Source organism: Rhinatrema bivittatum, chromosome 11, assembly GCF_901001135.1.
Source record: "Rhinatrema bivittatum chromosome 11, aRhiBiv1.1, whole genome shotgun sequence".
Taxonomy (NCBI): domain Eukaryota; kingdom Metazoa; phylum Chordata; class Amphibia; order Gymnophiona; family Rhinatrematidae; genus Rhinatrema; species Rhinatrema bivittatum.
The window spans coordinates 90,327,948-90,342,834 of NC_042625.1; the positions used below are offsets into that span (position 1 = coordinate 90,327,948).

Genomic DNA, 14,887 nt, shown 5'->3' on the forward strand with positions numbered 1-14,887 from the left:
GAGCAGAGGGTTGGTTTTTTTTTTTTTTTTTGAGGGGACAGGGGATACACACACTGTTTTGAAAATTAAAAAGTGCACACATAACTGCAACCCCCAACCCCTCTCCTGGGTGCACCTCTGCTCAGTGCAGACAGGCCCTATGCGCAGGTTTATCCACATATCGGGAGGATGGTTTCAGAACAGGCCCTTCCTGCTGGCAAAGCACTGTTTTACCCACAGAAATGGCTTTTAAAATTGCCCTCTCACAGAAGAAATGTATCTGTAATTGCATTACTATTTGCATACAATAAAAATATTTAAAAAAAAATGTATCTGCAAGAAAATGTTTATTCTTTGTAAACCCCACAGGGAAAAAAAAAAAGAAAAATGCAGTCAAGACCAAGTAATTTAACGTAAGACGTGCCAGAAAGGCAGCAAAATGGGGAGAGTTTTTTTTTTTTTTTTAACACAAAGTCGGGGACAATATTCCATGTTCTACACAAAGCAGAAAACCTGTGATATTTCTGAGTAACACTTTCATGGCGACACTTACACAAGGATGGTTCAAAAAGGCATATGGACAGCAACATACACACCTTGCTAAAGCTAGAAGTTTTATCCCAAAAGAAGATATTCAATAAAAATTATGAATCCTTAATACTCTTATTTTTAAACCAACTTTCTTGTTCCACTTCATTAAAAAAAAAAAAAAAAGGCATACATGTCAAACATGAATTCCTTAAACCACGTCAAAGAACTTTGTCCTTCCCATGTGTACCGCAGGTATACTGAAACATAATATTTGGTTTACAATTTTGTTAATTTCCAATACAATTGGTTTTCCCTCTCCCACCCTCCCCCAAATTCTTAAGCACTTCAAAAATGACAAGTGCAAACACTTTTTACTAATGTATAAAACATACATTTCAACTGAAATTTTTGTATGATTTTTTTCTAAATCTAAAAAAAAAAAAAAAATCCTTGGCACAAAAGCTGATAATTTCAGCACTCTTCACTGTCAAACAAGATAATTTCAAGGGCAGACCCCTCTCCCCCCCCACCTGAAATGTAGCTTTTTGTTAAAGCACAAGTCCATTTTAGCAAGGAGCGTGTTTAGCTAGCCCAAAGTACGCCAGTAGGCGTAAGCACGGCCACTCAATGATGCCAAGATGTAGTGTCATATTTTGGGGGGAGGGGCAGGGAAGTATAATTAAACACATGATTTTTTTTTTTTTTTTTTTAACAAACTACTGAAAAAAAGTTTCTTCGTATGCTTGTACGTCAAATTTTTAACTGTGAAGCATCCATTTAGAAAGGCTATCCCCTTCCATCAATCACGCTCGTTAGCCACCACTGTCCACTCAAACACGGGAAATAATTAAAAAAAAAGAGTGGTGTTTTCTCTTTTCAATCATTTTTCCTAGGATTAATGTTCACTGCTTATCCCAATGCAAGTGCATGGTGCCATCAGTACTACCAATCTGCATGCATGCACAGTATTAGCCGACTGTACAAAAATACAGCCAGCTAAGGCGGGCGTGCTGCTTTAACTGGCTACAGCAGGGGTGGCCTGCATTAGCAATCAGCTATTTCCAGGGGTGTGGGGGGGAATGATTGATCAGCTGTTTCTGGAGGGAGGTGGGGACAGTGCATGAGTGGTCAGCTGTTTCCAAAGGGGAGTGAGGCACAAATAAGAGCAGTGAACAGGAGCAGAGCAGGCTGGATCAAACTGATCAGCAGGCCAGATGTGGTCCATGGGCTGCAGCTGCACGGGTGCTGCTTTTATGTACGGCACAGATCCACACTAACCAGAATGCTTTCCGTGGTAATAATAATAATAGTAGTAGTAGTAGTAGTAACATGCCTTCCATGATGTAATGCAATCAAGGAAAGTTTACAGAACACTGCAGATTTGAAAAATAAACCAAAAATTCTTGTGTCATGAACAGCCCCACTAAGATGTAGGATTGGAATCAGACCCTTTAATGAGCTTGAGAGAGAAAGAAGGTAGAGGATTGTGAACAGGGAGGGAGAGAGAGACTGAGGAAGGGGAAGAAAAATAAAATGTTTTAAATTAAGTTTCCTCTTGAAGGTCTTTTCCCAAGGCACTGTGAACAAGACTATTAGCAATCGTCAATTACTGAGAACACACTTATGGGAATAAATATTTCACACAACTATCACCAGCACATTACCAGCTATTTCTCATTATCTATTCCTTTCCCATCACAACTTAAATCGCTGCTCCTTAAATTTGTTTGGTCCATCGAGGGGCAAATAAAATGGATTTTGTTTTTCTGCAACACACATCGTCACATTCCATTATTATTCTTTTTTTTTTTTTTTTTTTTTTTAATATAGTCAGAAATCAAAGCTTTGTTCAATTATTTAACCCTTTCACTCTCAAACACGAGGACAGCCGTCAATCATCTCGTTTTAAAAGTCCAACTCTGTTGCTTAAGCCTCATTAAACACAAGAAAGGGTTCGGAATCAAGCAAAGCACTGAGCTGTCAAGAGGAAACCACGCCACAGCCCTCACAAGTTAAAAAAAATAAAATAAAAAATAAATTGGCTACCTAAACCCTAAACTTGAGTCGTTTCACTGTATTGGCCAAAGGGGAGTGTGGGAGGGCAGGGGGAAGGGGAGGGTTAAGACGAAGAAAAGAAACAAAACTGAAGTTCTGTGGGGTTTCCTAAAAATTTACAAGAGAAAAAAAAAACTGATGGGCAAGTCTAGTCAAACCTTGATGTTCTCTTTTTTGTTTGTTTGCTCGTTCCTGTTTAAACTACAACAAATACAGTCTCACACAACACAATTTTATCTCGACTGCGAGAGACAGTCTTGTGTGATGCCGTCCGGAGGGTGCATTCATTTCTTGAGAGGTTGGTAAACCGAAGCGTTGGGATCGAGTGCAGAGGGGCTGCTCTCCACAAACTTGGAGGAGTAGTGAGGGGAAACGGGGCTGAGGGGGCTGCTGGCTGCTGTGTAGGTGATGCTAGGCATTACTGCCATAACCTCGGCTATCTTCTGTTTCAGCTCCTTGATTTCTTGATCTTTCTGAATGATTTGCCCTGGAAGAACACACACACACCAATTAGGACAGACTTAAACATTTTGAAAATTCAGTCCTATGGAGTATACTTACAAAGGAATTACCTGTGTAAAAGGAGCAATTTTCAAAAGTCCTTTAGTGCATGTAAATCCTTTGAAAATTACCACCAGTAACTATGTCTTTACAGAGTACAGAAGAGAGAAATAGTTCCAGAACAAGGGGTCATGGGGCTAGAAGCAGTGTAATCAATTATTTCCAAGGAATGGTCAACTCAGGGCAGGTGGTTTGGAATTCAAGAAAGCACGAGACCAGCACTGGGGAAATGAGGATAATGTTGGAGAGCAAATCCCATCTGCACTACTGCCACAGGTATCACAACTGCAGGACTGGAGAAGGCATTGCCCAGAATTTAGCAGAAGGCCCCAAGGTAAAGAATTACTAATCATTTACTTACTAGAGAAACATTAGCTTGCGCATGAAGAGCTACCACTAACACAGTCTGCCAAGACCAATATACAAAGAAAACATCTTCCCTCTATAAGTTTACAAGATCAATTATTTCTGTATATAAAATGTCTTCCAGCTTCTGGATGATAAGAAGTCATCTCCTGCTAGTGCAAGGCAGTGCTGCCCAGGTGTAATCAGCATTATTTGTTCCATAGTGTGCAGCATACAATCCATCACCCTCCTGGCACGAGCATTAATGGCCTGATTCAGTAAAGGTTTCTCTGATTTTGTGCCCAACAAGAAACCTTTACAAGTATGGCTCTATCGTGGTACGAGCGACAGAGGTATATTTGGCAAAGACTAAGGGGTGAATTTTCAAAACATTACCTGAGAAAAAATGAGCATCTATGCACATTAGTAGCCTCTACTCGCGTATTCCATATTTTATAAAAGTTAGCATGCAAATAAGTTGCTTTTTTAAGAGATATTTATGCACATAGGTTTGCTAATTACATACATACAATTTTACCTGCTAATTTTCTGGCATGAGTGATAACCATGTTTATTTTGTAGTACTGACTGGGTGGGAGGTCTGGAGGATCTCTTAATGCCCTGGAGAAGGACTAAGAGAACTGGTGGACTAACTGGGAAAACTGGTAATTTCCTTCATGCATGCATGTTTTGCAATATGCCGACATATGCAAATCCTACTTTAATTTTCATACATATATTTTTAAATCAGATTATGGCTATGGTTCTTATATTTATATGCCATCAACATCCAAAGACCCCAGGCAGCTAACAATAGAAACACACACAATAGAAAGCAGCGTTGCTTACCTGTAACAGGTGTTTTCCGAGGATAGCAGGTTGTTAGTCCTCACACCTGGGTGACATCATCAGATGGTACCTGATGATGCAGAAAACTTATGTCAAAGTTTCTAGAGCTTGACGAGGCACACTGAGCATGCCCAGCATGCCCTACACCACACGTCCTCGCAGGGTCCCTCTTCAGTCTCGAAATGTAGGATTTCGATAAAATAAAAAAAAACAGGAGAAACCCAACTCTGCAGGGTGGCGGGTGGGTTTCATGATGATTGACATCCTGTGACTGGCACAGACCATCACACGATGAAGCTGTGCACTCCTCGCCATTGGGTTGTTTTGGGGGCACTGCAGCAAAAGCCGGTGCTTCCCCATGCAGAGACGGTGACTGGCGCCGATGTTTTTGGGTCTTCCCATGTTGCTCGGCCTGGTCTTTCCCAGATACAGAGGTCAAGAATGATGAGCCCGATGCTCTCGGCCTGCAGGAGATTAACAATCAGTCTCTGACCGACGTCGTGGTAACGGTGGCTCTGAGGTCCTCCGATGGCCCGGACTTCTTCCAACTGAAGAGGGTGTCCATCTTGTCGAGTCAAAGTCCCTTCGCGATTATTTGGGTGCACAAGTAGCAACCTCAGACGTCATGCAATGCACCCAAGGCAGAGGATACAAACCTCATGAGGATCGGCGATCAACATGGTCCTCAGGCACTGGGGGCGGTAGCCAGACGTGGCCTTGATGGGGTGGAAAACTTGGGAAAAATTACGGAACGATGGCGGCGGGTGCTGATGGAGAACGGGTACCGAGGCACCATCACCACAGGGGGAACAGACTGCAAAAGGAAACTTACATGAAAGCCAAAAACCCTGACTGGGGGACACTATGGGGAGGTACCGAGAAGGAATCTACAACGGAGTCTCAAAGACAGAGTGAAAAACCACAAAAAGCCAACGTTTTGGAGCTCAATCCAACCGTGATGCAGACAGCTCTGCGGGAAAAACAAAGACTGAAGAGGGACCCTGCGTGGACACGTGGTATAAGGCATGCCCGCATCGGGCTCCATCTGATGATGTCACACATGTGAGGACTACCATCCTGCTTGTCCTCAGAGAATACATAAAATCAGGAATAAAAATTACACCGTCTACAGCTTGAAGATGCCCCAAAGAATAAAATGACAAAATCAGATACATAAAAAAGTAGGAAAAGTACACACGTTCCATGCACTGAGATACACGTAGTGCACTGAAAGAACGTATTTGTGAGTAAGCCTACATACGTGTGCATGCAGTGGAGCATGTACATCGTACGCACAGGTTATATAAAATGCCAGCAGAGATTTGCTCAAAGCCATACATTTGCGTAGATGCCACCGTGCACATTTGTGTGAATGTTATCCTGAAAATGTACCCAAGGAATCTCTTGAAAAACTGTTATCACTTGTTGCAAAAGGAATTGGGGCATTACTCTGGAAACACCAGTTAAGGTCATATAGTTTCCTTCAAAAGGTGTTACCTGTAGCAAAAGGATTCAGCCATTACCACATATCACACTGATAGCCTAAAAGGTACACCTTTATAATCACCTACAGAAAACATGCTTGACAGGTATGCTCCCTATGAAGGTCTGGTACAGACATTTTGAAGCTGTACAGTACACAGCACAGGAAGCAGAGATGTGTATAGAAGCACTTATTTTTGATGCAAAACCCATTTATTAAATGGAAAAATAAACATATTTCCTTATTCTCATTATGTGAGGCATGTTAACCAGACAGGAGGATCTTACCTTGGGCAATCTCAAGCTGTCGCTTTGCATCTCCCAGCGCAGAGAACAAATCCAGCTTGATTCTTGTCTCTGCACTTAGGCTGTTTTCTAAGTGCTGTGTTTTATCCTGCATGGCTGAAAGTGCAGACATTAACACTTCTGTATCCTTCTCATTTTCCTTGTATTTCCGAAGTTCCTGCAATCATTCACAATTAAAAAAAAAAAAATGCTTCTGAGCAAAAACTTAAAATACAACAATGGAATACGATTTATTTATTTATTTTATTTAAGAAATTTTATATACCGGCGTTAGTGGGGACATCACACCGGTTCACATATTAACGAAAGATCGGAAATGACATCATAACAGGAGAAAGTAACTTTGGGGGGGGGGAACATTAGAGAAGCAAGGAAGGATAGTGAACAAGCTGATAAAACATTAGATAGCAAGTATTTACAACAATTTACAGTATTGGTAACCTTGTATACATCTGTGATCTCATAAGAGGGACACGTGGCATCGTGGACTGGGTTAGGCTTTGTGCTTTTGGGGATCTGGGGCCTAGGATCTGTGCTTTTGGGGAGAACTGATCAGTTCTTTGAATATACTTGGGTGTGGGAGGGTGGTTTTCATTATTGTTGAAAAGATGTGCCATTCATTTTGTGACAGTAACAAGTTCAGGTCACAAATACCAAAAAATCCCCAATAGTAGATCTATTTGTGTATCTCAGCCTTGCTAGAATGACAATAGGAGAGAGAGACCTAAAAAGAAAACAATAGCTCAGTACACTCCCTGCTTAAAATACAAAGCAGCCATGAAGTGGCATTGTATTTCTTTAATAAGATTATCCAAAAATCTTCCCAGGTAGAACAGCTCAGGTACTTCTACCCACATAAGGGCAGGGTAATTTTCAGCTGCCCAGGGAACCGTTTAGTGGTCATGGTAAAATTCTTCGAAATAATCCTCAAAATCATGTGGATGGGAATGTCACACGGCATCTGGGAAACGATTTGAAGTCTGCCGGAGGAGGAACAGCAGCTCCCGGTGAGTAGCAAACCCCAAACTGCAGAGATAAAGATCACTGCTTTTGGCGCTCTGTGCCAGTGGAGAGGATGTTAGCCTAGCAAACTTTGGAAGTGGCAATGCTGAAATACTACTTTAACAAAAGCGTCTTACTGTAATACAAAAATGTATCCTAAGTAGAAGAGCAGGGAGAGACCCTTGAAGAGCTTGTTAGTAATTTACACTGCCAGGCAGCAGGCTTGCTAATTAATGCCTCTTTAATGCCAAGAGAATGAAAATTCTGAAGTGTTTGAGAAGATTAGTTCTCTTTTGGGCAGACAGGTCATGGGTTTGATGGCCTTCAAATTCAATAAAATACTTCCAAGCCTTTTGGGACAACTAAATGATATTACAGATGTCCTGGCTAAAAAAAATGGAAGAGTCACCCGCTTGTTTTGAACCTTTGTATAATCGAATCGGTGCTGAATGGATTCAGTGCTGCATTTCTGAAGGAAAAGCACATTGCTTCTTCCAGTTTTATTAAGGCACACTGCACAAGAGCTGCGTCCTTTGCTGAAAAAGCACGAGAATTTGGAGCTGCATTCACACAGGGCCAGTAGGGTTGCCAGCTTTTCCATGGAGAAGGACCGGATACTGCCCCCCCCCCCATTCACTTTTAAAATAGAGTGTAGATTTTCTTTTCATAGGCAGATTCTTCCTGCCTGTCTTTGGGGCTCACTCTCCTCTTCCTCTGCGACTCCCAGGCAGACACAGCGTGAAGTAGAAACAAGTGCTGCATAGGTGGGGGAGAGGCAGAGGAGGAGGAGGAGGAGTCAACTGAGCCCCGAAGACAGGCAGGTGATGGGAGCACGGCCAGGCTGCCACCACTGACTGGCCCCTGGTCTTGCCTGACCGGACTGTACAGTGTCCGGTTACCCTTATACATTTTCTGCATTAAACAGGGCAAGGTGACTTCTCTATGGGTTCTGCTCCTTGATTATCTGTGGCCTAAGCTTTGTGCTTTTGGGGAGAACTGATCAGTTCTTTGAATATACTTGGGTGTGGGAGGGTGGTTTTCATTATTGTTGAAAAGAAATGTGTAGGTGTACTACTATTCATCTCTTATACTGATTTGTAGAGTTATGTTTTTTCTGGATGTATGCCTCAATAAAGATATATTGGAAAAAAAAACCAGAAACAGGGCAAGGTGGACACAGACATTTTTTGCATCCCGGGGTAATGGATGATAGCCTCATCTACATGAATTTACATGTGATGAATGTTATTAGCTACACGTTCGACTGGACGCAAGTTTTGGATGCGCTAATCCCGTTTTAGCATTGGGTGTTAGCTTAGCACGTCCAAAACACATGTCCAATAGAGAGTTAACCTGTGCGCTAGCTATTGCATCAGCCTCTCTTAACTCTTAGGACTTCAATCACTAAACCATAATAGGCCATTTGCCATGCAATAAACAGCCTAACGCAGATATAACGCGAGGTATTTCAAATACCTTGAGTTATTCTAGCCTCTGGGAAAAATACTAAAGCTTAGCGAATAAGCCCTTTAGTCTTAAGTCTCTGTCTCAGGCACTCCTTTGCCACCGATAAAAACCTAGTTTCCTCCGGTGATCCAGAATCTAACAAAAGTCACCACAAGCCAGACTCTGTACGAAGCGCAACAATAGAAAAATAGAATTATCATCATGTCTCATAAAACAAAAACAACAAAATCAAGAAATATTAAATATATTACAATAGTAAAACCATACTAACAAAAAGAACTTTTCAAAAGCTGAAAAACAGAACATACAATAAATTAGAGACTCATAAAAATGTTTAAACAAAAAACATTTCAAACAGGAGGCACATCCACCCAAAAATGAAAACTAATCCCCTTCTCTCCATGCCTGGAAACCTTTGATTTCCAGCCTCTCTGAGAGGGTCATGGATTAGCTGGGGGGAGGGGGTGGGCGGAGGAAGCACAAAAACTTCTCTCTCTCACCCTGCGTATTTTGCACCTACAAATTATTTAGCATAAAAAAATAAAATTCCCTGCGGCATTGGCCGCTAAGGAATTGTCAAAAGGGGAAAAATCGCCATAGGGAGTTTCTCTTTGAAAACTGGAATGCAGCCCACAGATACAAAGTGCTCGCAGGTCTGCAAGCAGCGCAGCAGCTTTAAAACCTGCTTTCGCGTGCAGGATTTTATCCTTACCTGAACTTTCATTTCTAATTCTCGAATCTGGTCTTCTTTAAGTTTCATATCAATTGTTAACTTCTTGCATTCTGTCTCCAGGTCTCTTATGCGACTCCTCAATGTTTCTGTACACTCCCCTCTGCTTGGTGAAATAAGGGGTCAGTAAGAACAGCAGCAAGCAAAACTACACTTTTTTCATGCTCCTCAAATGTTGGGGAATTTTAAAGATTTAAAAGCAATAAAACCTAACAGTCAGAAGGAAGTGCAAGTGAATAATTTGTGGCTTGCAATTATAGAAGAATTGTTTTAATGCTCCTCATACACATTGCCAGTGCAGAACAAACTCAGTACCAGTTATCATGCAAGATTTAATGCGATTTGGAGTGGAAAGGTGAAAGAAGAGTAGATTTATACCATGCTCTCTCTACCTAGCTTGATACACTGTCTACCTAGCTGCAATCAAGGTAGGTAGAGAGAGCATGGGATAAATCTACTCTTCTTTCACCTTTCTTCACTCCAAATCACATTAAATATTCACTGATGGTAAGTGTGCTGTTTGTACATATAACTGTGCATGTAAAATAACTCTGAAGATCCCACTCCGAGTTCATAATGCCCCCTCTTACAGTGGTATAAAGAGTTCACAAATCAGTGGACCTCCACAGAGGCGCTCTCTCTCTCTCGCCAGCAGCCCAAAATGTGATAAAAGCCTTTTTTTTTTTTTTTTTTTAATTATTTCCGGGTGCTATTCTCACAAAATTTATAGAAAACTGATGAATCTAGGCCTCAGTTTGTATCTGAGGCAATGGAGGGTGAAGTGACTTGCTCAAGGTCACAAGGAGCAGCAGTGGGATTTGAATCCTGGTTCTGCTGGTTTATAAACTCTCTTCTCTGACCACTAGGTTACTCCTCCACTCCCATTTCTTGTTGCCAACTTCCCAAGTCTACCTGCCCAATTATTTATGGACTATTCTTTCAGAACGTGTTCAAACACATTTTAAACTCAGCTGTGCTACAAGCCTTGACCACATATGAAGCCCATGAATTCAAGGTTCCAAAACGAGCCCTGGCACAAGGCTCCCAATTGAGGAATGGCTGGGCCGAAAAATCTATTCATAAGTTATTTAAATGACTTTTTCCTATTAAACTGATGCAAGGAAAAGCTCCCCTGGCCAGGCTGCGGTGAACGATGCCTCTGCATGCAGGGACAATGCGTGGCGGCCCCTGGTGCATTATAAGTGGGACGAGGGCGCGATACCTGGTAGCAGCATGAAATGCAACCGCACGAGCAGCTGTAGCTTCTTCTAATTTCTTCCTTTTTTTTTCCTCCATTAGCTGTTTTTCTACGAAAGTCCGCGCCTCTTGCTCAGCTTTCAGTTTCTTTTCCAGCTGACTGATGCTCTGTTTGTCTTTCTGTTTCAGCTGCACAGCATTATGTAACCTGTGGAAAAACAGACCCATTGAAGCTTTGCCGCCTCTTCTTAAATCCTCACCTGACCCCTTTCAGCAACATTAGATCTTACTTCAGTCACATATATCTTTTTTTTTTTTTTTTTGGGGGGGGGGGGGGGGGGGGGAGTTTTGTGATTGAAATATATAAATCTATCTATAGATATATCTACATATCAGCTCTGCATTTAAGTAGTCAAGCTTTTGTTCACACTCCCACTACTGTTAATGTGGAAATAAAAGCAAGAAAAAGAGCTCTGTCTTCTGTAGATCCCCTGGCTGAAGTGATGCCACTGTATAACCAGGCCATTAAAATATGCCATTAAAGAGACGTGGAGGAGAAACAAACTACTTGGGGACATGGCTGGGAAGGGTAATCCTCTGTAGCAAACAGAAAACCTACCAATTAGTTATGAACTTCTCTCCTCTGCAGCCATAACATCAGTTTCATGACAGGACAAACATTGTTTTCACTAATGCTGTGTGTAAATGGCATTTGTTTAAAACACTTTAATTTAACTCAGAATACAGCAGCTTCAAACTGTTGTGGTTCGACCATCAAGGCAGCTTTTGCCATGCCAATGAGCACAGTGACAGCGGCTGACTGATCAGGGCTAGGCTGTTACATCATTGCCTTCCAGCTACACAGCAGGATTTTCAGTTCTAAATGCAAGAAGATTGGATAATGCTTTCTGGAAGACTTTTTCATTTTCTCTTTATTGAAATATAAATCCTTCCCTGAAGTCAGGAATGCTGTCCTGGGGATGGCAGAACCTGCATTGCTACTTACAGAGTATTAACATCTGGATTATAAACCATGTTAATATTAAAATAAGGCATCTTCTTGGCAAGGGCGCAGGGTGGGGAGGTTCCTGGCCTGCAGTGCACACCACACATAGGGAGAGAAGTTTCTTGTACAGTTGTCCTCATGACAAACAATGATAGGATTGCATGTTGTTCAATATCTTCCATTCTTTTGGGAAAAAATAATGTTTTTACTGCCGAGGCAGAGCTGGGGATGTTTTCAGGACATACTTATTCTGTAACAATTCATTTTCTTGTCGGAGCTGCCCAATTTCAGAGCGAATCCCTCTCTCTGTGCTGCTCAGGGAGCTGATCTGGCTGCGCAGTTCCTGCTCAATCTGTCTGCTTGCCTGCAGGTCTGCTTTCAGCTTTTTAATATCCTGTTCCAACCTGTAAAATTTAAAAAACCCCATTTAAAATAAAAAAAAACAAACAAACCACAGACTTTTCTAACTAGAAAACAGGGGCAGTGAAGCATCACATCAGATGCAGTTTGTCAAATTCCACAAATGAGAACACACAGATAACCTAAAAAAGGAAAAAGAAAAATCATTCACTAAAATCATCTAAAATTTTGAAAATTGTTTTTTTAAGTTTCTTAAGCAGGCCTTAGGTACATTGGCGGTCATAAGCAGCAGTTTCTTAGTGTACATTTAAACACGGTTTGACCTATCAAACACTGACTGTACAGAAACATTGTAACCATTTAACTATTAATAGCACCCTGCATAATATACACAGCTTGATTATTTTCATAAGTTACAGACATCCGCAGATCTGCCAGATATTACAAGAAGTTTACTATGCATTAGCAATTAGTGTTAAAAATACTGCCTTGAAGATTCTCTTTGAAACCAATTTTTTTGAAAATCAATTAAAAAAAACAAACCATGCATTTCTAGCCCAAGCTATATTTTAAAGTACAAAAAAAATAAAATAACCCAACAGGTTAAATATTTGAAAAATGTTATAAAATAAAAGTTACACAAAGGCAGGGTTGCTGGCATGCAGAAGAGCAGGATTTGATTTCTACTCTAGCTGTGACCGGGTTGCTGTGGAGGCAGTGTTCACAGTCTCTAGGAGAGCTCTCGGACAGGTCAGCAAGGATCCAGCGCGAGCCACATTTTCTGGCCCCTGGTTCCACATTGTGGCTGCAATGGCTGGGCTTAATTTGGATATAAAAACAGGGAAACCCGCTCCTCCAAGTACTTGGGCATGAAATCTCCTGGCACTGCAGCTCAACAGAAAAGCCCGTTCTGATCGGGATGCAAAGGAGCAGGAGGGAACTGCTGGACCAAAGTGAAAATGTAAAGTTATAGGCAATGTGTCAGGTATCAAAATCAGAGAAACGATGCTGCTACATGTTCTCTGGCTTTACAACTTACTAAGCACAACTTATTTTCAGTTTGTTCCAATATCAGACTTGCTCCAACTCTGACTCTCTCATTTAATTTTATGAACAGCATTATATAGTTAGTTTGTTAAGTAGGAGTTCTCTCTCTATGCTGTCAAGGCTTTTTTTGTTTTAAAGCACTAACAATGTTGCATCAAGGAGAGCCAACATAGTACAATTAAAGCAAGGTTTTATTTATTTTCTTTCACAAGGAGCTTTTTTCAATTTGTGTAGCTCTCTGGAAGGACGCAGCTTCCCTCTAAAACTGTAAATCTCAGCGTTACGTTCCTTCTCGCAACGTTTACATAAGATCATAAGAACATGCCATACTGGGTCAGAGCAAGGGTCCATCAAGCCCAGCATCCTGTTTCCAACAGTGGCCAATCCAGGCCACAAGGAACCTGGCAAGTACCCAAACATTAGATAGATCACAAGCTACTATTGCTTATTAATTACCGAAATAGCAGTTTATGGATTTATCCTCTAGGAACTTATCCAAACCTTTTTTTAAACCCAGTTACACTAACTTCTGTAACCACATCATCCCCTGGCAATGAATTCCAGAGAGTTTAACTATGCGCTGAGAGAAAAAGAATTTTCTTCGATTTGTTTTAAATGAGCTACTTGCTAACTTCATGGAGTGCCCCCTGGTCCTTCTGTTATCTGAGAGAGTAAATAACCGATTTACATTAACTTCTTCAAGTCCTTTCATGATTTTGTAGACTTCTATCATATCCCTCCCTCAGTTGTCTCTTATTCAAACTGTTCAGCCCTAACTTCTTTAGCCTTTCCTCATAGGGCAGCCGTTCCATGCCCCTTATTTTGGTCACCCTGAAGCCATGGGTCTGAACTCCCTCTTACTGCTACACCATGCATGGAAACAAACATCAATGATTTTCAAAACATGGGCACCAGTCTAACAGACTGAGCTACGACCTTCAGTCCTCTGGCAGGCGTAACTCTACGAAACAAGGTGGGGGGGGGGGAATTTGGGTAGGGGGGGGGGGGGACCAAAAAAATCGTTCCCTCCAAGGCCGCTCCGAAATCGGAGCGGCCTTGGAGGGAACGGGCAAAGCCATCGGGCCTCCCCTAGGGCTCGGCGCGCGCAAGGTGCACCCCCTTGTGCATGCCGACCCCGGATTTTATAACATGCGCGCGGCAGCGCACACGTTATAAAATCGGGTGTACATTTGTGCGCGTCGGGTAGCGCGCGCAAAATTTAAAAATCGGCCCCATTGTGATAAACTACCCATGTGAAGCGCTGCTAAGACAGAATTACCACACCGTGCGCTAAAATGATCACGGCCATGCCCTTTTTCCTTATCGCGGGCGTTATCCATGCGAAAATTATAGCATTTTGATGAATCTAGGGGTAAGCTGGAGAAAGCTAAAAAATGGCACTTATTTGGCGAAATTAGCTGGATAAGTAGCTCCACACCCAATGTCCCCTTCCTGCCCCTCACTTATCCAGCTGTTTAGCCAGATAAACAGGTAGCCCACTCAGTGTGGCCAAATAGTACACAGTGCTTTCTTGTAAACAATCACTGACATCAGTGCTGTCAGCTGGATATTTTACATTGAAACAATTGCACCATTGATCCGTCTCATTTTAGAACTAGTGTTCATGCATTAGTTTTAGCTACCCTTGCCTATGGCAACTCAGTTTTTCTAAGTGAGGGTGAGAGCTGCTCAGATGCTGCAAAATTCTGCGTGATCAACGTTTCCCCTTTACATTGGCTTCCGATTGAACAAAGAGTGAAATTTAAAGTTTTAACTTAAATTTTTACATCACTGCAAGAATCTGCACCAAAGCTCTGGAAAGATCTTTTTAAAGTCCATGTACCAAACAGATGCTTGTGATCTGGTGATAAACACTTTTTGGAGTTACCAGCAGTGAAATCCGTGCACTTTCAGGAGACACGACAGCACTGTATTTCAATGGAATAGTTTGGCTACAGAATTACATAGTA

The 14,887-nt window shown here is 41.8% G+C and overlaps 1 protein-coding gene across 5 annotated transcripts in view; it reads right to left on the reverse strand.

The window, feature by feature from the left end:
* Positions 1-386: 386 nt before the first annotated feature.
* Positions 387-14,887, reverse strand: part of MACO1 (macoilin 1) — a 105,548-nt gene continuing 91,047 nt past the window's right edge. For 3 of the 5 annotated variants that reach the window (XM_029619438.1, XM_029619434.1, XM_029619436.1), the window contains 5 exons: positions 11,756-11,914; positions 10,530-10,712; positions 9,290-9,410; positions 6,091-6,265; positions 404-3,052 (listed from right to left, as the gene is read on the reverse strand). In XM_029619438.1, the coding sequence (XP_029475298.1) occupies positions 2,850-3,052; positions 6,091-6,265; positions 9,290-9,410; positions 10,530-10,712; positions 11,756-11,914 (841 nt within the window). In that variant the 3' untranslated portion in view covers positions 404-2,849. Of the gene's footprint in view, positions 3,053-6,090; positions 6,266-9,289; positions 9,411-10,529; positions 10,713-11,755; positions 11,915-14,887 lie in introns of all 5 variants that reach the window. The other 2 variants (XM_029619435.1, XM_029619437.1) reach the window with 1 other exon arrangement.